Consider the following 26,753-nt stretch of genomic DNA (forward strand, 5'->3'; position numbering starts at 1 on the left):
GTTTCTAGCAGAATAGTCCAGGACATCTTCCTCTCGTGGTACTGGTGACATGTCCACTCAGCCACTGCCTCCCATCAGTCTGCTTGAAACGAGCTCACTCAAGTCTTATTTCATCACAGGAGCCCCTGCTTCCCAATGCCACCCCATCTAGTCAGGTCCCTTTCAGATTGCAGATTACACGGTGGAATCAGGGACTGAACTTACTGACCAGGGAGAACAAAAAGGAGCAGGAGAGGCCTCTGTCACCTCAAACACTTCTCTCAGGGCCTCTCACTTGTTCAGTTCCCTTGGAGCCACGCAGGCACAGGACCCTTCCATGCTCCCATGCCTCCCTCTTCCTTAACAATGGTCTTTGCCTTTGAATATGGACCAACAGCAAGAAGGAAAAGCCATAACAAATAAAACTCCCATGCAAATCTAGCAACCAAGAACTGGGCCAAAACACACATTATGCTCATATCTATCAGCCTGCAAGCTGGTTCTTCAGAAAGATGCCACATGGGTCAAAGGCACAGAAAGCCACCCTGTGCAATGCTTTACTGTTGTGCAAAGGAGTTATTTTTGATTGAGGCCATTGACTTCTTACATGGCTTGGGTAGTGTCTGCATTTCTGTCTAAAAACTACAACTTAACTTACCCTTATCCATTTTTAGCAAGCCTTTCAGAACATATATCTAGTCACCCAGAAGGTAAATCACTGGCTCCTTCCCATTTCTCTTCTAAGAGCATCTGGAGTGCCTGATGACAGACCCATATTCCTCAGATAACTTTCAAAAGGGAGGTTTTTTAATGGCTTCTTCCCGCTATTTTTTTTCCTAAAATACTTAAAAATTTGACACTAGAGCTTAATAGAGAATAGACAGATGAGATCTCAGTGAAACAAAAGGTTAGCAAAGTGCAAAAGCAATTAACTCAATTTCTCAACGTGAAAGTCAATAGAGGAAGCCAGTTATGCTGCCATGCTTTTTAAACACAGTCTGTTTGTAGCTACAGCATGTTGTGGAACACAGCACTAAACTTTTACAGCCCTGAGGTAGGTTCTAGCAAATTGCCAAAGACTTCAGTGCTTCACAAGAAGGTGCATGAATGACAGTACCACGTGCAAAGAGACACACATGTATTGATAACAGACATGCATATTGAGTCCTACCCCTCTGTGACTTGCAAGCCTCCTTTGGTTGGCGATTCTCAGCCTTCAACTTCTTGGAGGAAATACTCAAGCCTTTACTTTCAAAAGCAAAGAAAAGGCTCACTAATTTCTTTCCAAACACTGACACTGGGATAATGCTGCTTTTCAGAAAGGCAGAAATGAATCAAAATTGTACTCCCCATTAAAAAAAAAAAAAAAAAAAAGCCAACCCAGTACTATTCTATACATTTGAGAGCTCGATCCAGCAAGACTTCAAGATCTCAGGAGAGCTAAGAATCTGCTGGCCAAGGAGATTAGTGCTCATGTTCATCTGTGAATAAAGCATCAGAAGGACAGAAATTTCCTGAAAAGCTGGTTACATAACTAATTGTGCCATTAGTGCTAACTTTTGAGATCCTGGAGAGGAAGCTGTGAGAGGACACTGAACTAAAGCCACCACATGTAGAAATTTATCTCCATTTCTTAATGTGAAGCAAGGTAAAAACAAGCCATAGAGATTAGGCACAGCAAGGCATGAACTAATGAAGACTGCTTTTTGTGTGTCCACTCTGCTCTGTTCCACCACTGTCATGCCAGCTTCCTCCACATTCCCTGCTGTCCACTGCCATACTCTCAGCTCCACTTGTGAGCCAAAACTACCAACTGTACAAGTGGCAGCATGCTCAGAGACAGCCACGTGCTGACAGCTGGTGTGCGAGCAGGGAGTGCAGGACAAACAGATGTGCACTGTTCCCATGAGGGCACTGACTGATCACTCGCCTGCTCAACCACCTTTCACAAAACTGGTAGAAGCTTGTTAATTTCAATGCTTCAGTAGAAGGAAAGTATTTACTGCAAACACAGAAGGTTTATTTGTAAGAGGAATTCATACTGTGCACCCAAGCACCTCTAAGGGGATGGAGAAAAAAATAATACAAACTAAGAAGTTAGAACCAAACTAGCTCAATACTGTCTCCAATCTTTCCTGTCAACAGCTACTAGGCTGGTGTTGGAGTCCAGAAAGTTCATGACTTTTTGGGGGGAAAGAAAAATAAATCCTGTTTTTCCATCTCAGTACATTCTCCCCAGAATAATTTTTAGGCATTCATTTACACATAGCTTGCCCTCTTTCCTCCCATACACAGTTGCTGGGTTGATGGAGAGCTTCTATCACCTCCCTTTCTTCCCCAGGTACTTTTGCCTAACTAACACTACAAAGGCTGGAAGATACTCCCTGTGTTTTAAAGTAGCTGCTACTGTCAGGTCTCTGTGTGCTAACCAGACTATCTCAACTGCTTTGGGCTCCCATTGCATCTCCTCTAAAGGACCTGGAGGTCTCTCTCTTCTGCCCATCAAGGAGCAGTGGAAAGTCTGTGATAATGCCTGTAGCAAGCACCCTGGGCTGTGCTAGAAGCAGCACCCACTAAGATCTCTATACTCAGACACCTATCACAAGGATGTATTACTGCATCCTTATCTGCTTCGGAGTTTCTTCTTTCTTTGCAAGATGCATCCCAGGCGTTACCTAGGAAGGTCTGTGTCTGAACATGTCCAAAGAGCACAAGCCACATCCCATAGAAACTCATGCTGAGGAACCACTCTTCTGCCCTTACCCTGCTGTCCAGCCATGCCCCTTTGACTGAGACATGTTGCACCTCTTGTTCACACACGTGGCTTCCCTGCTTTCACCAAAGTGCTGGCAATTGCTCACCATGCTCCTGCGATCCAGTGTATCATCCATTTACCACCACACCTGCTGAGGATGTGACTAAGGTATGCCAGCACGATAGACAAGAGGAAGAGTGGCAAAAAGACATGACAGGAGGTGGATTGTTTTGTCAGGAAAGAAACTACTGCAAAGCTACACATCTATCTGTCTGCAGAATGGGAGTAAGGCAGAAGATCTAACAGCCTGGCCTTGCCAGATCACAGGAAAGGAAAGGAGGGGAGGAAAAAATGTGTCCCAATTCAATAACTACTTGCTGGAGAAATTGTAAGGACAGACACGGGGGCTGGATGCAGCCAACCAGTATGGAGCCATCAAGGAGACAGAGAGGGTACTGACCTTACACAGCAAAAGGGCCTCTACCCCATCAGAAGAAAGAGGAATCCCTGTCATTCTGGAACAGTGCCCAGCCTGCAGGGCTTTTCACAGCGGAACCAGAGCGACTTGGAATAGAAACAGCCTCGTCTCTGAGATCAGAGAGTTTAAACCGGAGCTTGTTTTTTCTGCAGTCACAAGCCAGCAGGCACCAGCTGCAGAATTTGCCGCAGTGTGTGTGTGCGTGCGTGTGTTTCTGCGTGTGTGAGTGTGCAGCAGCCATGCTCCTCCCCTCCAAGCTCACTGTGTGATCAATGACACATTGATTACAGCTCCCTCCTTTTTCCCCTCCCTACATCACTGACAGTCCCAGTCTGATCACTCTCAGCCCCTCTCTTCTAATATTAAGAAAGCTTTTGTTGGTCATCATTAGTCATCACTAATGACTTCTTTTCATTGCTCCCTCCCTGGTCAATGGGGTTTTGCTTCTTCTCTTTTTCCCTCTTAGCCAAAACAACAGTGTCTGACAGATATTCATGGTCACATACCCAGGTCTGTGCAAAGTGCTAAACCATGCTCTTGCTCCTCCTAGCTCTGAACCCTGGAGATAAAAGGCCATATTTTGAAATACTTCAACACATTTCAGCTCTAGCATACAGATAATTTAACACTATTAACAAGAAGCTTGCTGGTGGTAACACTAACAAATACCAGAGATACCCTATTAAAATAGAACCCCATGTGTCTGTGACTGCAAAGGTGTCATCATCACACAGTACCACTGGCAATGCAGGAGAGCTAATGATAAAGAGACAGCTGGCCCCTTATCCCTCCATGTTACATGGGCAATACAGCAAGGTCAGGGATGACAAAGGACTACTGCTAGGAAAAAGAAAGCATTTTGTTATTCTCATTTCTTAAGCACAAAGTCCCTGATTATAGCCTACATGGATGAAAATCAGCTCCAAGCTTGGCCACGTCTCCTCTCTCTGCTGCCACAGAAAGGCTGCATCATGCACATTTTACAGGAACCTTCCCTTTTTACTCCCCCACTCGCTGGATGCATTTGGATGCTTTTTGGTTTCCTGTAGTGGAAGAATGTAGTGTTGTGAAGCTTGAAGTCAGACTTCAGCTACTTCAAGACTACTCATATGCGAGTGTGCAGCACCAAAGGAGAGAGAAATTGCAAAAGAAGACTGGCCCTCTATCTCTCTTCCATCAAATCAATAGCATGACAGTCCACCTTAACAACCCTCCCCCCTCCTGCCTGGCATTAGCCTGATTCCACCATCGGCACGGAGCTGAACGATGATACAGACACTAATACTGTCTTTCGCCAAGCCTTGCCCAAAGGCAGCATCTGTGAGATGCCTCGTACCACCTCCTCCCTTCTCCAGCAGCACACCATCTTCAGGGAAGACCATACTGGGATAAAACATAATGCTGCAGGACTCCTTAAACTCCTGTCAGGCGGAATACTTTCTCCAGATTCTTCTCTAGACCCATCTTCATACATCCTTCTCTGTGTTTGAGCTAAGGACACAAGTGCAGCAAACAGCTGAGCAGCTGGGGAATTTGGGTTTTGTTCCTATACTCGAACACAAACAGCTGAGGAGGGGCGAGGTCCGCAGATCATAAAAACCCCAAGCTCCATCCGCAGCCACCTTCCCCTCTTGTTACTAATCCTCCTCAACCCCCCCAAATTCCAAGGAAATAAACCCGCACCCGCTATGACCGCTGCGAGCAGGTGCGTTTCCTCACCTGCGCCCCTGCCAGGGCTGCGCAGCCCCAGCAACTCACCGGGCCCGCGCACAGGAGCGCAGAGCCCGGACAGGTCCGCTTGCCGTCACCGATATCCCCCGTTACCTCCCCAGAAGGGCCCTTCCTCCCCGGCCGACCAACGTCTTCCAAAGCAATGAGCAGCATCCGAGCGCGAACAAAGCGCCGCCGCCTCCATCCCGCAACCTCCACGATACCGGGGCTCCTCACTCCCGACCGCCCTGGCACCCTTCGCTGCTCGCCCCAGGCCGGTGGGGAAGGAAGATGCACCTACCATCCTGGCCGGGGAGCGACGCCGACCGGCTGCCCGGAGCGCGGAGGATGCGCCGGCACGGCCCGGGCTGCGGCGAGCGGCTGCCGTGTCACGGCGGCGGGGAGGAGCCGCCGCGCCCCCACCCCCGTGCGCAGGGCGCTTTAACCCTCTGCGGACCGCGCAGCGCCCGCGGCGGCGGCCCCGGGCATCCCCACGGGCGGCTTTGCCTGCTCCGGTGCTCCGCGGCCAGCCCGGTGCGGCTCTGGCTCTCAATCTCCGAGCAACGGCGAGCACCGAGGTCCTGTCCCGCGCTGCGAAATACCCGACACGGGTAAACCGCGGCCCGCGCTCCGAAATGCCTGACACAGGTCAAACCTCAGCCAGCACGGGTACCGGTGCTGGCTGAACACTTTTCCCAGCACTCTCAGGCCACTCCTCACGGGCTCCCGAGGAGTGCTCCCCATCCCACCGTGGGCGCCTTCGCCTTATGTGTCTCAAACTGAAACCTCACGTCGGACTCCAGCTGCAGAGCAGCTCCTCCAGTTAAAGACAAGCGACACGAACCACTCCACCCAGCTCCAGCTACCCAGTCGGGGACAGATGTGCCTGGCACCACACACCAGCGCCCGGCTGCTCACGCACAGAGATGGGTCAGCGGTGAGCTCGGACCACACTGGACAGACAGTGGACGCGAAGGAGTGACGCAAGAATGGCAGGTATTCGACCTCTGGAGACCTATTTCCAGCATTTTTCAGATAAATGTTAACATTGTTTTCTGAGAACCTTGCAACTTGTCTCATAATCAGCACCTGCTCCAAGGCACTTGCAAAGAATTGTGCCTCCTTGTTTCTGCTCTGCTGGGCTCAAGCATCCCAGTCCAGTACTGGAATACAGAGATTACTCCATGGTGTGCTAGTTGGAAGCAGTGGTTTTTTTCCCCCCACAGCAAGAACTGAAACCACTCTCACTGCCCTGTTTGCCTTACACATGATGCTGGCTTACTTCTAGATTCCAGAATTAACTGTGAAAGCTGGAGATGTCCTGCCTGCCCCACAGCAGGTCTCCCTCTCAGTGATTTTAGGACTGTCTGACACAATGGAATGCTCAGAAATAAAAATATCACAGAATTTTAAGTTTTAGAAGTTAAAAAAAACCTAAACCAGAACCTTCTCTTCTGTAGCTTTCAGATGATGTCAATCATTGGCAAATATCTGTGAACCTGAGAAAAAAAAAATCAATGCACTAGATCAAACATCTTAGATTTCTGTATGTTTTGGACAGGTAACATAGACACATCTTAACATCCTATTTTAAAAGACCAAAGGTTAAAACATTCTCAAAGGACAAAGTATGGAAAAAATAGCTCCATGCTATGAGTCCCCTGTGCACCACAGTGGACATTCTTCGAAACAGAGGGGGTCATTATCACTACCCATTATACTTATCATCCCACTATTACCAATAAAACACAAGCTGGAGAGTTTTGCATAGTCAACATGACTAAGGAGTTAGAAGTAAAGAGCCAAGTAAGCAGGTGGGGATGCAGATGACTGCAAACCAAACGTGCAGTCCACTTTTACAGCTTAAAGATGCACAAGGTGAGCAAAGGATACCACCTTAAAGGCGCTGTTCTGCAGCAGTGCTGATGACAAAGCAGGAGGATGTATTTGCTATTACTGCTTCCCATAAACTAGGCTTCTTAATATTTAAGTTAAGATCATCCACTGTAAGAACTGCCCAGCTGGGTAGCCCAGGGACAATTTCATCCCTTGGGCAGTTCTTCAGGTCTTTCCTAATAAACCCACAACACTGAGACATGTCTGGCACTTCAGAGAGCAGTGCCAATGGTGCAGGAGGGAAGGGAGGGGTTACATAATCTGAGTCTAGAACTGACCCACGCTGGAAATTGCACTGCCATTAGTCGATTTTTCAGAGCACTCCAGAACGGCAGCTCTGACTGCAGACACATGAAGGGCATACACCCCAGGCCATTTTACACGGGGACACACAACTCTGCAAGCCTTTTCCTTTTCTACACCCACTACAACAGTGATCAAATTTAGCCCCTAGCAGGATATTCAGAGCAGCAAGATCTCCTTCTGTATTGATTTTTTTAATATTGATATATTCTATTTCAAGCAGCAAAATTAGATTTTTCTGTCTAATCAGGACATATCCTGATTAGTAATTGTTTCAAAATCCCTTCCTATTAACAGTCATGCAAGTACATTTTAAAGCATGAACTAGCCAGATGTCCTTAAGTGCATTAAAACCTTTTAAATATATAAACAGACTAATTTGTTATCTTCCATTCATGATCTTATTTTATAAGGAAACAATATTGTTTCAACAACATCATGCTCTTTTCTTTCTCCTCAGAATACTTCTTTATAAGTCACAAAAATTCAGCATCTTCCAACTGCTATTGAGAATTTACATCAGAAATAGCTATCTCTATGAAATTAATGTCTGACGGTTGGTGCATCTACTGTCTCTAGTTTCCCTCTCACTTTCTGCTCTTAGTTATGTGTTCACACCCCAGCAAACTGGAATGCATATTTTTATACTTTGCAAGTGGTTTTTGACAAAGCAAAAGTCATTTATGAGGTATGGCGGTTTTCACAAAGCACAGTTCTTGGAATATGTGTACTGCTTGACCAGCAAGACACTTCTCAAAACTGAAGAGGTTCTTAAAGCAGCTGCTGCCTTTACCATGCACCTGTTATTTAAGTGGCCTAAGAAGCCTCCTGCATGCATCTTCTTTGAGGCAGCCCTCCTGCCTTCATGTGATCAGGTAACAGTTGCAGATAATCTTTTCTTTTTAGCTTTTAAAGAAAATAACACTTAGCAAAGCCTAAAAATAGTTGACAAAAGCAAAAGGGAACTAGTAAGGAAAGCAATCACTGATCTTCAAGGCACTTCCAGTTCCTAAAAAAAGGCACTGAGCTTCTACCAGGAAGACCTAGACCTATGATCAAGAATATTTCCATTTCTTCAGTCCTTCAGGAGATTCATCTGACAGTTATGGGACCTCACAGACCAGGCACCAGGACCGGTACTGAGATGAGACTCATTGAGGTTCAATTCCAAGCACCACTCAAACATGAAAGTTTAAAAACACTATTATTCTCTGATGCAAGGATAGATTTATTTCAGGTATTGAATTAGAAAAGAGACAGGGAACTTTTCCCTACTTACGCTAAAAAAACCTCAAACCACTTTTTTCCATTTTGTCAAACTGACAACTATGATTTGAAACAAAGATCCTGTCTTTGGGCTATTCCCTGTCCACAGGGCTTTGAAAAGGCCACAAAGCCTCCTGGGATGTTAGGCGTAATTCCTTTCTGACTCGGATATGGAATTAAACATGGAATTAAACTGTTAAAAATGTGAACACTTATTTCATCACTACACACCTGAGCCAGTATCACACTGACAGGAATGTTCTGGATCGTAAATAGTAAAAAGCTACAGACAGGGTCTTCCTCTAGGCCAGCATAAATATAAGAAGTCAGTTCTTAAAATGTTTTCCTGTTATTTTCAAATGTTAGGGTGGATCCAGGGTCACATCTCCATTTTTTTCTCTACTATGGTGTTTAAAACAGTTTTATATAAGTGAAGGCTGTGTGTTTTTATGAAGTATGACATCTCAAAAACTCCAGCTAAAGCATAAGACTTACAATGAGTCTAAAGGTCATGCTTCTCTGAACAAACACTCCAAACTGCCTACCATCTTAAGCTCAAAAACATCTGATTGTCTTAAAAACTCTAGGCCAAAGGCTTTATAAGAAAAGAGATTCTAATGAAGAATATACTATTTTCTGAAAGCCTTGGGACAAAGAATAACCATGACCTGACCCAGACACAGCCCAGTTATTAATTTGAGTAAAATATATTTATTTCCCCACACCTCTGTGTGAAAAGCAGAGTTCTGAGTGCACAGAACTCTGACCTCTCCATTAGCTCTGCATCCCAGCTTCCAAGCTCTCACTGCACAAGGCTATCACAGCATGTGCAAGAGCAGAGGCATTAAACTCTCCCCACAGCACAGTGGACAGAAAAAAACTGCCAAGAAGCACAAGGATTTGTTTGCATTTGTCCTCTTGGAAGATTTCTTTGCTTTGACTATCCAGTTACTGACTTTGGCAGGCTATCTGCTTTCAAACAAACAAACTGATGACTTTTTCAAGTCTTTGGCAAATCACTTCTAAAATCCTCTTAACTATCTTCATTTCTGTCTAGGTACAGCAATTTTTACTCTTTTCTATGGGCTTTACTAGGATGTATTTAAAGGATACTCATTTTTGCTGAATACTGCATCTTTCTCTGCAACTGTTTAATGAGTCTTCCTATCTCCTTTCTTATTTACAGGTATTTATATCTCTTTAATCTGTATGGTTGCTTAAATTCTGACCAAAGAGGTATTTCTCACTTTTTTCAAGTTTTCTTATTTTTAAATAACCATTTCTGAAATGCAGTGACAACTCTTTGGTTGTTGGTATAGTTCTATTTAAAGGAACCTTTGATCCCTAAAGTATTTAATTCTTTCATGTAATTTTGCAGGCACAGTTATATATTATTATTATTGTTATCTATAACAATACAGTTACATATTTAGGCTTCTCTTCCTTAATTTGAGAATGATGTTTTCACCTTTCTGATGCTTCTGGGCCTAAGGAGTAATTATTATCTGAGCTATTGAGAATTAGCGGCCCTAATGTGGAATTTTTACAAGTTTAAAGGTGGAGAGCCCAAGTCATCCATTCCGTTTAGTTTTATATCATTTTCTTCTCCAAGTAAGGTTTTACTTTTGTGGTAATAGCATCCCTAGTGCAGGCCCAGAGAGACTGTCAGCACCTGCTACCAGCCTCTTTTCCAATTCCTACTTTAAACAAATTCATGAACCCTGTGAGTTTTCAGTAGCAACATTCCGGTCCTTCTTGCCCCAGAAAAGAAGGTTTTAAAAATGGTGATCCTAATTTAACTCAGCAACTGCAAACCTTTAGGGAAAACGATGGAAGATGACCTGTCTAGAACTCTCGGTGGAAAGGATAAAGAGGTTTATAAATCAAGGCTGTAAAACTGGAGCAAACACAAGCAGTACTAAAAGGCCAGAAGGAATGTGAAAAGAGGGACTGAGGCAAATACCGGAGCACAGTGAGAACAGCAGTGTGTTCCTGTATGAGTGCAGCACGGCTCCTTAGCACCCAGAAGGATGGCAAAGAGGGAGGGGGACCAGGATCAAATCCCAGTGATTTCTTAGTGACAGTGGGACAAAACCCTAGTGTTTTCCTAATTACTCTGAGTTCAAGGATAGACTTCTCCAAAAGCATTTCCAAGAAGCAGGATACATCTACCATGCCTTCTGCCAGTGTTGGAGTTGGCTGTACTTCTCAGCAGCCAGCTGGGCCAGCACCAGCACATGAAGGCACCCATAGACACAGCAAAACTTCCCACATTTCCCATCAGACAAGAGAGCAAAGGAGAAGGGACAAGCCAGATCCGTCACTGAAAGTAAGGAAGAAATGCAACCAAGGCAATGTGAGAGAAGCTACATGAGCCAAATCCTGGTGCAAGATCCCTCTTCGTGCAGAGGGGATTTTTTCCTTCCAAACTGCCTCAGATCACATTCTTCCTCTGAACCAGACAGTAACCTGTTGTAAAAGGTACCAGCTGCCCCAAAAATGGATTCCTGGAAACCTGCTCTTTTAACTGTTTTCAAGGCCTGGACAGGGGCACAAAGGCTGCTAACACCCTTATGGAGAACAGCATCAGTCCAGAGGCACCAATTCAGCAGGTACCCTGCCTGTTATTCAGGTAGCAAATGCCATGATGCTCTACAGACAGGGAGCTGGTAGGACAGCTCTGACAAAAATCACGGCAGGATCCTAAGAGAGAGACAACAGGCATCAGTGGCAAAAATGAGCATGTTGCAAATGGCAGGCAGGAGCTAAGCCTGGCAGAGAAACCAAAAGGAAGGTTGGAGAGAGGATAGAATAGAATTTAGAACTGGCAGTGGCACAAGTAAAATTGCCAAGACAACATACAGTTGGGAAGGTTGACAACACTCTGGATATACTTCCATGTTTATATGGCTGTAACATTGACTGGAGATGACTTGCTTAAAAAGAGGTACATTTTTATTAACCCATACCAGGGGTTAATGAAACCATCAGAGGTGCTTCGTTTTTTTGTGTAACATATAGAATTGGAAACCGAGATGTTGACATGCAGACACTTTTATGTAAGCAATGCAAAACAGCTCTGCCACATTTTGTGAGGCTGCAGAACCCATTACCTGTCAGGTTCAGGCAGATTTAACAGGTATTGTTTGGAGGCTTCTCTCACAATGGATCCAGGTTTGAAGACAAGCTAAAAATTATAGGAAAAACTAACAGTGACATGATCTAGTTACTACTACATGCAAAGATACCACAGAAATAACCATACGCTATGATTACAGAACAGAAATTGCTCTTTCAGGCATATTTTAAATTTAAAGAGATAAAACATTAGTCCCTGCAAACCAGTTCTAGTAAATTGTGTGCATATTTGGGATGTCATGGTTTCTAGACACTTTCTGCTTATAAGATCTGCTTAGTCAAGAAAAAGAAAAAGAAAGAGAAATATGCAAATGTTCTTTAGACATGGATCAAACAGGACATCCATTTCAGGCACTATTCCCTCCTGGGTTTATGCTCTCCTGTATGATAAGACCAGCACTGCAGCACATGCTTTCCTGCAAAGATCTTGCTCAGATGAAACAAGAGAGGGAAAACAAAAAAGGGGTGGGGGTGTGGTGAGAGGAGGAAAGGAAATCAATAATCACTTTGAATTATTCATCCCCATGAAATAGGAATAAGAATGCAAGCAAATGCCATCTTTAGAACAGTGATCCCAGGAGAATTTTCTTTATAGAAGTCTGTCTACTGCAGGTTTTTTCTACAGAATCATTAGTACTCACAAAAATTTCAGAGGCAAAGTAGGATTAGGTCAAACCCAAACCATTCACTTACCTGAAGGCACATAACATTGTAAATAATCATTGCAAATTTCTGCAATAGCTACTGTCAAAGTGAAGGCAGACAAAATCCAGAATAGGCCTCGGTGTACAAAAATGAATAAAACACTGAGATCAGGTCATCTGAAAGAAATATATGTCCTTGTCTTATTGTGTTGTTCAGAAATCTTTTTCCTTTCTTTTTTTAAAGCATCAGAAATTTAAGCCTCATCTAACTCAACCATCCTAAAAAGTTCCACAGATAAGGACCAGCATCACTGGAGCAAACCCCACTGTTTAAAACCAATTCAAAATGTATTCCATCAAAGCAATTTAACAAAGGCCTGAGAAATCAAAATCACTGAGTTATTCCCAAGCTACTACCTTAAGGACAGCCCAGACTTAGTCTTTCTTTTTTAAAAGGTAACAAAGAAAAAAAAATCATTCACACCTACAAGGACACAAAGTACTAAAGAAAACAAAACAAAATATTCTTGGTTTACATTGTGTCCTGAAGAAAGGTCCAACCATTCCCCAATGATCTTATCATTATTTTCCTTTTCTATCAAATTCAAGGGTAAATCTTCCTTCAAGGTCCATTCAAACAGATCTTGACCCCTTGAATATTCTATATGACAGACAGTACAGCAGGACTGGTTCAGCTCAATGCACTCCCTCCTCTGTCCTTGAAGGATAAGAAAGATTATTCCAGGATAAACCCAGTTATTCTTTGCCTCCATATACACTTCAAGATTTTGAATTCCATTAACTGCCAGCAACATTTAATCACAGCATCTGGTTTTAGAAGCAAGAGTAACAATTTAGTAAGGCAAGTTCTAACTTTAGAAATGCAACTGGTGAATTCACAACCGGGGCGATTTCAACTCTAGGAGTTTTGAGCTAAGAAACTCGCAAAATTGCCAAGTTAATTATCTGTGGAAAGCAAATGCAAAAAAACACAGGAAAAACCTCACCAAACATTATTTTTTGCTCTGTTTTGTATAAGGACTAATTCTGAGTAGAAAATAACTATATTGGTTTATTTCTAGTTGAATAATTATATCAGAACAGTCTGGTTTGTGAAGACTTACTCTCAAATAAGCATGCCTGCATCAGGAGTTCCCCCACTAGCATGTTACTGACAGCTTTGCTAGCAGCTCCCACACACACCAGACCTAAGCGATGACAGGGGAAAAAGCAGGTGGATCACAGCAGTGACCTGTACTGGCTTGGCTTTCCAGCAGTGTCCCACCACCACCCCTGCAGCAGAGGAGCCCCACACACAACACCTATGGCAGATAACGCATTCTCCACTATTTACCACCATGACAGAAGGAATTCTTGGCTGGGCTGACTACTTTCCCTTAATGAACACATGTGCCTCTGTTTAGGCCCAGTTCTCTTCATAAATGACTTGGACATATGACTCAAAGGGATACCAAGTAAGTTTGCCAGTTATACTACATTAAGAGTAGCTATTGCCTCCCTCAAAGGCAGAAGGCAGACAAGTCTTACAGAGAGGCCTTGACAATTCAGAGAGTTGGGGAATCACCAACCGTATGAAGTTTGAGGACAGGTGTTGGATTCTAAACCTGGAATGGGGCGACCCTGGATGTATGGACAGACTGGGGAATGAGAGGCTGGAGAGCAGCATTGTGAGAAGGGACCTGCGAGTCCTGGTTGATGGCAAATTGAATATGTCAGCAGTGCCCTGGCAGCCAGGATGGCCAACAGCATCCGGGGGGGCATCAGGCACAGCATCGCCGGCTGGGTGAGGGACGTGATTGTCCTGCTCTGCTCTGCACTGCTGCGGCCTCACCTCAAGTCCTGGAGGCAGTTTAGGGTGTCACAATACAAGAACGATCTGGAGCTATTAGAGAGCATCCAAAGGAGAGCAACAGAGATGGTGAAAAGTCTAGGTGAGAAGCCATCCTGAGGTCAAACCTCACCAGGGTCTGCAGCTTCCTCATGAAGGGCAGCACCGATCTCTGCTCTCTGTGACAGGACCTGAGGGATGGGCTGGAGCTGTGTCAGTGGAGGTTTAGGCTGGGTACTAGCAAAAGGTTCTTCCCACAGAGGGTGGTCAGGCACTGGAACAGGCTCCCCAGGGCAGTGGTCACAGTCCCAACGCTGCCACAGCTCAAGGAGTGTTTAGACAACAATCTCAAGCATATGGTGGGATTTTGGGGTGCCCTGTGCAGGGCCACAGGTTGGACTTGATGATCTTTGTAGGTCCATTCCAACTCAGGATATTCTATGATTCTATGATAATTACCTACGGTTTATAACAGACCCGTCATATGTTCACATAAAAAAACCACCTTACCTAAAAAAGTCTACATAACACAAAAATCCTAGCACCTCCCCAAAAAACCCACAAGCAATAGCTAAAACACGCATTTGGTTTAAAATGAAAATAGGAACTATCTTCAGGCAGTGACTTCATTTTCTTTGCAGTGTTCGTAGTATTCCAAAGCTCAAACTCAGGAACTGACCCATTTGTTCCACTACTGCTTCATACAGACCAGCAGGATAAAGCAAAAAGTAAAAAGAAATTACAGGTGGATTAGGGAACTGGTATGGGTCCTCTGCAGTAACACATGTCCTGGCAAGAAACCAGGAAAAGCTGATTGCCTGTCTACACAATCCCCCAAAGTTTCCAAATCAACTGGCAAGGCATTCCACTATACAGAACAGAATGAAAACAAGTTGGTACTTCAGAAGAAAGATTCCTCTAGACCCGAGCCATTAACGATCCCCATTAACTCCACTTCAGAATTCCTGATTTTCTAGCACAAAGACTACTATGATTTCTTAATATCAAACAGAAAGCATGTCATCTCAGATTATCCAAGAAAGAAACAACATCAGATCAGGAGGGGAAAACGATGCCTCAAGTCTGCAACTTAAGTTCTTACAGAGGGAGGAGAGAGGTGTATGTTCCAGCAATGCCATAGTTAACAGAGCAAGGCAAAATCCTGTAACTGAGCCAGTCAGACTGAGGGACATCTGTTTTCTAAGAAGGTAGGAATTATGGCATTAAAATTACAATAGCACATGACAACAATTAATCTTGGGGCAAAGTAGGATTAACATGTTCCATCCACACTGTTTTTCTACTTTGCAGAATCTGGACCTAGTGGAAGAATTTATTTCCAAAATAGCAGCTCAGATTCTAGATGAGATCACTGCAGTTCTGTTTGGACCCATTGCCTGCACAGGTGAAGCAGAGCAGCAACCTCGTCCTCCTTGGCCAAGGGCCTGCCACAATCACCAGGGTATTACAAGCCCCTAGTGCTGATTGCATGGCCTGTTTCTCTGGCACCTGGCCCACAAATGCCACCCATTACTCTGTGCTGGAACAGTAAGATAGGGCACATTTGCTGGCTGTGAGTGGCTTTCCACCCCACAAAGCCACCGTGGGAAGTGCAGCAGAACCTGACGGCCAAACCATGAGGTCACATACAGTAAAGGCTCAGCCCTGGTCCTCAGCCTACAAAGGATGCCACCACTGGTGCACCCAAAACCACTTACCTGAGTGCAACACCTGCGTAAACAGGAACTGAGAGCAGCTAGCTGGTCAGAGACTCACTCCTTGAGCCCACACCAATACCAGTGATTCTTTAAAAGCAAAGGAAAGGGAGCTGCACTCACAACATGGTAGAGGGAAACAGACCAAGAAATCTGTCAGAAAATTATACACAGCTGCTGAAACTCACATGTTAAAGATTATTTTCCTGCTTAATCCTGCTTCCCCTTTGCTCATCATATTTATCTTAGCAAGGTCCAGTTGACTAGGAGTAGAAAAGCCTACTCTAAGCCACTGCTCCTGGGCACACTAGAGAAAAGTGGACAGAACCAGAGTGAAATAATAAATAATGATACACATCATATTTATAAGGCTTTCCTTCCAAAATCTAGACGTGACTGATACCAGAATTCCAGCAACATTTAAAAAAAAAAAAAAAAAAATCACCAAAAGCTTGTATTAATTTGTACTAAGTATCTCTAGTTCCAACACCTCTGCTAAACATGGAATAATGTGAAGACTTCAAAAGCAGCATGTATTAGAACTTCTCTTATTTAGGTCTCTACTCTGTTGCTGCAGTTGCCATGCTTACAATGCACATGGCCACCAAGAGAATGCTGCCTTTGTCAAACTGAAGAAATGTCACTGCAACACAAAAAATATAAAACCAAACCCACAAATACCAGCAACCCTCCTTCCCCCCACAATATTCTGTGTGCAGCTACTGGGATGGACAACATGAAATAGCTGCCAGAGCACAGTTTGAAGAACTGTTCTGCATCACACAGATCATCCATAAAATGTTATCCAATGACTGACAGCTGCTAACATTGTAAGATGGAGAAAATGGTGTCTTCAACAGCCTTTGCTGGTTTTCTGCTGCTATTCGGTGGAAGCACATCCTCTTCCCACCCCTCCCCCTGCTTCTTTTTCCTTAACTGGTTCACTCAGTACTTTTGAACCGTTCTTATTTTTAAAAAAACCAACATAGATAGGGAGGGACCTGTAAGGGGGAAAGGACAATCAATTTGGCTTGATAGACCACTGATCTGAACTAGTAAGTCATTTCCTTTGATCTTACTTGCTTTTTAAAAGCTTAACAGAATCTTCCCCATAGTTCTCAGCAAAGGAGCTTAACAGAAGGAGAGCAGCTGAGAAAAAATGGTTCTTTTATAGGAATGATGCTTTCCATGAGTATATCCTGTATGATTCATTGAAGCCTCAGCAATTTCAAATGTACAACAAGTGTGTATAAAAATGTGAGTTGCAGAGGGTGAATTTAAAACTTACATTAATTTTAGGGCCCTTTCAGTCAGTTACAATGTTTGGGCAGAACAGCACAAGAGTAAGAAACTGATGTTTGCTGAGCCTCTGCTGAGCTGAAGTTCAAAGTAGTTCACTGGGGCTTTGGTTTCTTATTTTCACACTGTAGCCTTTTGGGTGTCACAGTGAGAACCTCAAAACACATGGCAGGATCAAAGGAACCATTTGAAATACAACAGGCAAACAGAGATGAAGACTGACAACTCCCTGGCCTGCCAAAGCAGCGTCAGTATGCTGGCATCAGACACATGAAATGCAGCCCATCTTCCCATCTATGCATGGGAAGCATCATTCCTATGAAAGAATCCATTTTTCACAGCTGCTCTAGTTCTGTTAAGCTCCTCTGCTGAATATTGAGGGGAAAATTCTGTTCAGCTTCTTACAAGCAAAGAGAACTCTGAGGATGTGTAATGTCCAGACAAGCTCTCTTAGCACAAAAACAGAAACATGTAAGACCATATGTAAGACCATATGTAAGACCATATATAAAAATGCTTCTTTTACCAACTTGAGCAGATGCTTTAATGCTATCTCGTTTTAAAACTAAGCTCTGCAGGTCAAATAGAGCCAGAAACATTCAGTAAATATTTCTGTTCTGTAGTTGAAAGAAATTGAAATATATTTTAGAGACAATGAAATTTTCACAGCAACAGTGGTGGGAGATTGCAGCATTCAGACCAAGCCTATGCAAAAGATAATTTCTGTACAAGATCTAAGATTGACTAAGCTCTCAGCTTCCAATCTGAGCTCCACTACTCTGGCATTTAAGTCCTAGGAGACTGGAAAACCCATCAGCAGTAAAGATTCAAACAGAATACTAAATTAATGTCAATCAGCATGGCTTTACAGAAAAGATGACCTTCCTTCTTAATAAAAACCAAATAAGCTTGTCAAAATCTGAAAGGTTGTCTTGATATAGTGCAGTCATTATTTCATAAGTCACGTCATATAAGCCTACACCATGACTCGTGCTGCTCACTGTATTCATAGACTACAGGAAAAGGAGGAAAGGAGACTGGTGGCAAAGCTTATGGATGGTACCAAGTATGGCTGTAGATGAACCGCCAGGGAAGCTTCACAATGCTGACTTTCATTTGCCCTTTTATTTATCAGTATAATTCACACAAAATTACACTAACTATTGCTAACCAGAGCTAACTGTTACCACTGGGGTATCTTGAGGTTATGATAACTTTGGTTCTATTCAGGTTCTATTTGGTTCTAGTCAGCTCACTGCTCAGCAGCAGTCAGAAAGCAATAGATATGTCAGAAATCTGCAAAGGAAGAAAAAAAAAAATCTTGTGCCACTGTGTAAATGCATAGCTCTACCCCACTTTGAACACTACACACTTCTGTTCCCAGCATCCCAAAGAGGTAGATCTGGAAGGCATTAATAAAAAATATAAAATGAAAGGTCTGGAATAGTTTCCATATAAGAAACCATTAGGTAAGTCTGGCCTCTGCAATCTGGAGAAATCATGTGAAGGGAAATATGCCAGACCTGTAACACAACCAGATTGGACAGAATTGCCCAATATAGGGAGGTATATCAAAATGAGACCAGACAGGAATAAGAATCCAAGCAAATAAGATGTGGTTGCAGGTTTCTTCCTATGAGAGGTCAATGAACTGTTCTATTCCTTGCTTCCTCTACTCTTAGGGAAAAACTGAAAAACTTTGTGGAAGTTGAAAAGTGATGTTACTAAACAGATAGAAAACATGAGCAGGAAAGAGATATTAGCCAGGACAGTACAAGGAAAAAGTATTTTATGCACTCATCTTACACTCCTGCCCATGCATCCATTTTTTTGTCACTGTGCTGGCTGTACCTGTGGCTTGAGCCAGTACAACTACCCACCCTAACATACAGCAGCCTTAGAGAAGATATTTTCTTACAGAACACACAAGTAACTGATTAAAGTATGTCTAACTGGTAGATCCTGGAGGTGCTTGCAAGTCCCACAGAGATATTCTTTACCAGTTATTTGGGAGAAAAATCTAAAGATGTTTGTGACAGGAATCAGCTGGAGAGAGCAATGCTTGGGATTATTGCAGCCACATGTACCAACAAGAAACATGGGCCGTGCTTACAGCCTGGGAAGCTATTTTAGTAGACTGCAATTCATGGGATCTTTGAGGTCATGCACAGTGTGGTTACTATGAGAGTAAATACAGCCCTCAAGCACCCAAGGAAGAAGCACAGAAGCTGACAAGTGCTTGCTTTTGTTGTATTTCTCTGGTCAAAAGTATGTTGGCAGACAAATGGTACAGGACAATTAATTGCTCAAGGACTAGAAATTGCAAAAGTCCAAAGAATCATTGTTGCATCTGTGGGGGAAAAAAAAAAATAGTGTTAGCCACTGACTTTTTTTCTACCTGAACATGCAAATTTAGAATATAGTAGTACTTTTATTAAAGAGCTGAACAAAATCCATCACTCAATGATCTATGTTACAGAAATCTCGCTAGCAAGAGGCCACAGCTGTGGGGAACATACACTTTCACTGTAATCTAATTTTCACAAGCAATTGGTCTTTTTCCTCCTGTCTAGAACAGCTTTTGCTTGAACACACAAACTTATCATCTTTACTATCTAGAAGCTATAATTTGAATAAACAAGGCAGCTTTTTTTACTGTCATGCACTTAAGACTCACCACTGAAGACTAACTAAACAGTGCAGTAGGAAAAAGCATTCGGCACAAGCTGACGTTCCAAGACATTCCAAGTTCCACGAAGAAGTTGAATAACTTGTACAAGTGAAAACATTGACCTATGGGATATTTGTTAGTGTAAAAGGAGGATCAAATGCAGACTTTGAGAGAAAGATGTGCATGGTGGGCTTGTGCATTTGCCTTTTCTTCTTATCAGATTTGTAACTTAATACAACCTGGTTTGTGCCAGGACTGAAAGTCCCTGTCCTTTCACTGTTGCAAAGCTGAATACATAGAAGCACAGAACAGCCAAGGTTTGAAGGCGCCTCAAAAGATCATCTGGTTCAACTTCATGGGAAATGAAACATAGATTATACATCTAGCACCCTGTCCAATTACATCTTGAAAACCTTCAGTGATGGGACTCTCCCATGTCCCTGGGAGGTTTTTCCCTGTCACTGATTTTTCTCACAGTTAAAAAAAAAAAATTCTTACCTGACTTGAACACTCTCCCAATGCAACTTGCACTCATGGACCCTTGTGAAGGTAAAGCCTTCATCCTCTTTGTAGCTGCCTGTATGTTCCAGAAAGGCAGTAACACCGAATTCTTCTCCTAGTCCGAGTTAAAAGCCTTCTAGGAGTGCTCATCCAAAAGACAGATGCCTTCAGGAACTGCAACGTAACTTTGCCACATTCTCAGGGAGCTGTGGCAGATACATCTGTATCCTCAATTGGCACAAAGTGTAAAACAAAGGCATCAGTAGGATGTGAAGTATGAGTGTTAAGCTGAATATGAAAGGCTTCAGAGCCTGAAGGCCATCTGCTGACAAGGCAGCCAGTTATTCAGCTGTTACTGATGACTTTCAGTATAAACCATTATGTTTGCAAAGGAAAATGCAAGCTAATACTTGAAAATGCTTAATATTTCTCATAATCCTTTTACAGATGCAAGAAAAGTATATAATCAATGTTTCATTATTTCAAGAATTTGTTCCATCAAATTCAACCTGCATGGTGTTTTTAATAGCTTGATTTTCAATTATGTCTTTAGTTATTTTTAAAAAGTTTTTTGAAGGCCAACACAAAGTACAACTTGAGAGAAAAGACCACTGGGGTGGTTGTTGAGGTATTTAAAACCCCCTCTAGTCACACTGAAAGCAGCTGCTAATATTCATGGAGTTAACTGCTTTCAGAAAAAGTGGTTTTCTCTGAACATCAAAATCAACAGATATCAGAAAGCATATTTCCCTTGTGCTGAGAAAGAATTATTTTGAGCATTTCACCTCACACCATGTCACTTTTTATTTGAAAGGGACATTCCCTCCTGGTTTTAAAGAACTCTTAACATCCAGTGCAAGGAGACACTGCCCATGATCTTACACTACTCTGGCAGCCAGTGGCAACTCAGAGTTGTGCAGAAATGCACCTGGGGCTGCCCTTAGCATACAGGAGGGCACACTTCCATTCATTTTTTTCTCCTCACATCACCCTTTCCTTCCTTCCTTCAGACAAGTTACTAGGTTCCAGATTCCCCGAATACATCCACACTTGATTTCTTGCTGTGCCTCCCCTCCAAAGCCTGTGAACTATGCTGTGAAGTTACCCTTACAGCATGGGTCATGTTGTCTGTGGTACTCAGAGGACAGCCAGCAAGTCAGTGTGGGAAAAAAGAAACTCAAAACCCCAATTACAAATCAACTTCCATAAGGTGCACTTAGTCTCACTTTACTATTACAAGCTCTGCCCTCAGCTTTTTTCTTCTTGGTTTGAATTTGAGGCTCATTTTCTCCTCATCATCTTTAAGCAGACTAAAAGCTTGTCTGAGGGATAACTGTGCCATCTCTGTTCCCACAGAACACTGCAGTTACATTTTAATTTCAACTGCAAACACTATGCATTAACATCCTACAAATACAGTTTGGAAATAACTATTGTAACCGAGTGAGAAATTGCAAAGAAGAAAGTCTTGGAATATTCTGGTAGGAGACTGCTTTACTTAGCCAAATTGTATTACCAGTCTCCATCTTTTGTTTCTTGCCAGTGGTGTCGAATGTTTACTGGTTGCTACAAGTCTGTCGAGTGAGAAAACAGAAGGTCAAAGAACTACTCTGGCTTTACAGTAACTGCTGTGCTCCAGCTGGCTTCTCCCTAATCACAGACTGCAAACATCAGCCTTTAAGGGAATGATATTGTCCGATTCACGCACCTCTGAAAAGAATAGTTTTATCCTTCAGATATCCTACTCAGCATACCAGTGTGGAGGCACATGTCCCCCACACAAGCCAGACTGGGATCTTTCAAGCAGTATGGAATCAAAACAACATTAGCTGGAAGGGATTTCAGGAGAGCTCTAGTACAGCCCTCTGCTCAGAGAAGCTAGCACCAAGCTATGAATGCTAAGAGGAAAATCAGTTGCAGGCACTCTTCCCTTTGCCCACGGTAGGAACAAGAGTGTAAGTAAAGTGTAGAGCTGAGCAACAATAAAAAAGTTCTAGTTTTATGTCTGTTCATTTGGAGAATAGTGATGAACAACACCTTCACAGGGCTGTTACAGGATATACAGCAATGAATTTGCAGCAAGTTGCAGCAAAAGCTAAAAAAAAAAAAACAAAAAACAAAAAAATGAGATTCTTTACCATCAAAGCAATCAGTAAAGAATAGCTGCTCAAGCAGAAACTGCAAAGCTAAAAGAGCGTTTAAAACTGCAGCTATATTCCAGAGGGTTTTATGTGATGGTACATATGGAATGCAGACAAGATTGTTCCCAGTTTACATTTAGAGATTCTTCTAGATTGTATTCTCAGTCGTGACCTGAAATTTCTCTTGTAGCAGTCTTTCCCGCTTCCTCCCCACAAACCATGCCATAACCATAGTTTACTGCTGTCACTGAGAGAAACCTGTCTGCATGCAAGATCTACCACCATCAAGTAAATCATGGGATTATAGCATAACTCCTCAATTTAAGCCTTTCAGCATTCAAGATACAGTCCCCTGCACAATCTTCCTGTACAGACTGTCATTATTTTCCACAGTCCCATACAGCTGCTTAACACATTTTAAATTGTAGCCATTATTCCCACACACACTCCTTTTGCCTCTGACAGATCATCTTGCTGCATTTCAGGATCCATGCTTACTGAATAAACATGAATCCAGACAAGGAAATGTGCAAGTATCTAATTTGAGGCAAAGCTGCTCTCTAGACCCCCATAATCCCAAAAGCCTTTCTCTGCCTGCCTGTTCCGGCCTTAAGTGCTGCCAGGGAGATTTATTAGAGAAATTATGTGTGCCAGCTGTACACACTTGCCACAAACCAAGTAGCCCCTACAGTAACGCCTCTGGTCCAAAGACCAATCCATGTCTGCTAGATCCCCAGGCCAGAACCTCTCACATCTTTACTGCTAAGCACATCAGAAGCAGGAGCTGCTGAGAGGCAGCTATGCTTTTCCTTTCCCAAAAAATGTACTAGAGCAAAGAGATACTGTGCTGAGCTAGCTGGAATGTATAGTCCCACAGGAAACTCTGCAGGTGTGTAATGATGGCTCTAAAGAAGAGTGGCAGCAGGACCAATACCAGGTTAAGCTGCACACCTCCAGTTCAGGACTCTACACACAGTTTATATCAGAACTTCTGTTTACCCATCCTTCTGTCAGTAACTTCTGCATACCAAAGTCTGGCCCCTAATTCTGTGGGCAATAGGCTTCCTTAAACAGACTTCATAGCCTCAGATTCCCCAAAGATTTTTGCTTGGTAGACTAAGTCACTCATCTATATGCTTGCTGATCTCTTTGAAGAGCTACAAGATATTTGAAAAGCAGAACTTCCCTTTGCAGCACCAATGGTGACTCTTCCCAGATAGACACTAATCCTGCCTTTTATTGTACTTGCTGCTGTTTTGCTCAATAGGCCTGATAGTCAGTTAACAGACTTGCATTTCCCCAGATCCATCACAGAAACCTCTTAATAGATGGTTAACAGACTTGCAATTCCATCACAGAAACCTCTTCATAGACTCCCAACACATTCATCACCCTTTGCTCCTCAAGGACCACACTAGGGAAGTGAGTGGGATACATTTTGCTAACATTAATCCAGATATTTCAACTCTGACTTAGAAGAATTCTTGGGCAAATGCTGTACTCATGGCAACTTTTCAGTGCTCTAGTTTATTTGTACTATAGGCCCTGTTACAGCTGCTTCAAATTGAGACAGATCTGCTGAGTGTTTCAAATTATATGTATCATACACATTATTTTAATCCCATAAGTGTATACACATGCACACACCATCATGCAAGGAGGGAGAATTTCCATCCCCATGTTAAAATGTCACAGAGAAGGTGAGACCTCTCAGTCAGTGGCACATTTGAGAAGAGTCCAGGTACTTTTTTTCACAGCTGTCCATTAGGAGAACAGCTTCCCCAACTGGAAAAATTCAGAAGCTCTGACTAGAGTGCAAAACATACAGTGAGCTATAAGATGGTCTTATATAAACCAGGTTTTGCAAGTGTCATCTGTGCTTATTATAGTAACTTAACATATGTTACATAAAAGTATTATAATCAGAGTTCAAGCTTTTCACAAGCTAAGCAAGCACAATTTCTAATGGTTAATGTTATTCTTATATGCTCTTATTCATTGTTCTCAGGAAAGGGAGCTAGGCCTTCAAAAAGAGGAATCCAAAATGTCATTTGGCTACTCTTACACACTACTTGCAACATCTTTTGTGCATACGAAAACATATTCTAAAACCCAACAGGAAGAGATTGACAATAAATAGCTTACAAAGTAAACAATTTTGTGCCACCTGAATAAGATACAGAAGATAGATGAATTCTAACTTCTAACTCATTTAATAGGCTTTAAACCAGCACATATTTCTATTCAACTCTATTCTCAGTAGTAAGATCTGTAATTTTAAGGTAAATTCATTGCATCCATCATACTGTTAAGATTGTTTTTCCTTAGCATTCAGCTCTGCAGAATCCTGGGCAAACAAGTCACTAATTGAATCACAATCAGTTTTATTCTTTGTTGTTGGTCTGGGGTTTTTTTCCAGACCCAAAACAAGAGTTAAAAGTTAATATATATTAACCAAAAAGCTGACCTTTAACTTCAGAAGAAAACTGAGCCAGATGTCGGGTTACAAAGAGCCGCAGTTGATGATTCAGATCACAGTACAGAGTATCGATGTTCCAGGAACGAATTCCTGTCCAAAAACAAAAGAAAGAAAAAAAAAGAAAGAAAAAAAGTGAGCTGTCATTGTCATTATATCTACTCCAGAAACAGAAGTGGAAAAAGAGAAATGAGCAGGACACACAAGGACCAGGGATGCTCTACTAGATGAGCATACTTAGGATGGAGAAAGTCTTCAGAAGCAGAGGACCACAAGATGCTTACCTTCCATAAAATATTTCTTCCTGAAGGACATGCAGTGAGCAAGTCTCCATTTGACTTGGACTTCATGAAAGGGAAACCAACAAGAGATGAGGCCAAATGAACTACACTACCTCCTAACCAACAAATACATTATGTTAGTTTTACATCTGCACTCTCCAGCACTGGTCACCAGTAGAGATGGACTACTTTGTGGCTATGCTACTGAAAAGCTCTGAGACATCAGCTTCTTTGCTCCTATAGCCCGTGCATCCTCCAAGTCACAAAAGCCCCCCACCCCTCCAACTTGGTCTGCCTAATCACTCCTTCAAAGACGCTGATCCCACTAAGACCCTTTGAGTCTGTTCTTTAATCTATATAATCTTTGCCAGCTAATTGCCTTCATATCACAGCAGGAAGCTGCTTCTGCTCCCAGAGCAAGTGGCACCAAGCCATACTGGGGAAGTCACCTTCAGACCTCAATGTGAGCAGGTGTACATTCTGGAGGACGCCTAACACTACAGACCACAGATCTTCAGTTCCCAGTAGGGAGCAGCCTTTCCTACATGGTGTGACTGTAGACTGTGCCACAATGAGCAAAAGCAGGATATCACTAAATCCCTACTCCAGCATCTGGTGCTGATGCCAGCTGATGTTCGGACGTTGAAGGCCAATGCTACAGACTTCTAAAGTTAACTGAAACAAGAATTTCAGCTCCGGTATTTCTTGATGGAGTCCTCACTGAGAGTTCTTTCACCATCTCTCTTGCATAAAATACAAAGTTTTATTGCCTCTATTATCTGCTTTCTTTCAAGGGAACCATGTTAATTTTCCATGGAGATATCATTCCCATTTACTGCAGTTCTAGTTCTCCATGTTGTGCAACAGCTTTTGCTGACCACTGGTGGGAGAGGATCCTCAAGGACACATGCTCCAGCCTTCTACACATACCAAGACACAGTAATCATTGCATCACACAGGTCAGTGGTCTCAAGGCCTGTAGAATCTACAGCAGCTAAAAAAACCTTTGTGCTTAGTTTCTTTTTCTAGTGACAGCTGACACAGTAGAGTAATAAAGCTTATTTATCAGCTGACAGTCTGCACTACAGACTGCACAAAAAACCCTCAGTAAATCACCTGAACTTAAGGGAAAAAAGAAAAGAAAAGGAAAAAGAACACAGAAAACCAAACTACTTACCAGCACAGTGCTTTTCAATTTGGACATGGGATATGAACAAACTAAATACATAATAAAAAGACATGGAGCAAGAAGGTGGACAAAATGTTTTCCTGTGCTATACTCCAAGAGAGCATAATTGTTTAAACAAATGTCCAATATAAGAGAATCTTAATGCAGTACTTATGAGCATTCTGACCTGGACAGGAACAAGGTGGCACTCTGCAGGGCAAATCCTGCTGACTAGCTGCTGTGTCATGGTCATCGTGTCCTACTGCAGCAATAAGTGCTATTTGAGGTACTGCTACATCCTCTAGGATGCAGAAAGAATAGATGCTCTTTCAGAGCAAGGAAAGGGAAGAGTGAAATTATCTTACTTGTTCTCATACTTGCAACAATTTATTCAACTTTTTTTTCCCTACAGATAGTCTGAGTTTACTCAAAATCTCTCTCAATTTGCCCCAATTCCAATTTATCACTCCATGGCACATGAGC

At 42.8% G+C, this 26,753-nt stretch overlaps 1 protein-coding gene across 2 annotated transcripts in view; it reads right to left on the bottom strand.

The window, feature by feature from the left end:
- MAP1A (microtubule associated protein 1A) overlaps positions 1 to 26,753 on the bottom strand; it is a 56,647-nt gene that overhangs the window by 27,078 nt on the left and 2,816 nt on the right. The window contains exon 2 of one of the 2 annotated variants that reach the window (XM_042039128.1): positions 24,813 to 24,914. In XM_042039128.1, coding sequence (XP_041895062.1) covers positions 24,813 to 24,914 — 102 coding nt within the window. Of the gene's footprint in view, positions 1 to 5,223; positions 5,306 to 24,812; positions 24,915 to 26,753 lie in introns of those variants that run through there. The other variant, XM_042039129.1, reaches the window with a different exon arrangement.

This window comes from Corvus kubaryi, unplaced genomic scaffold, assembly GCF_017639235.1.
Source record: "Corvus kubaryi isolate FWS band 111438036 unplaced genomic scaffold, C.kubaryi_AGA036_p1.0 37394, whole genome shotgun sequence".
NCBI lineage: Eukaryota > Metazoa > Chordata > Aves > Passeriformes > Corvidae > Corvus > Corvus kubaryi.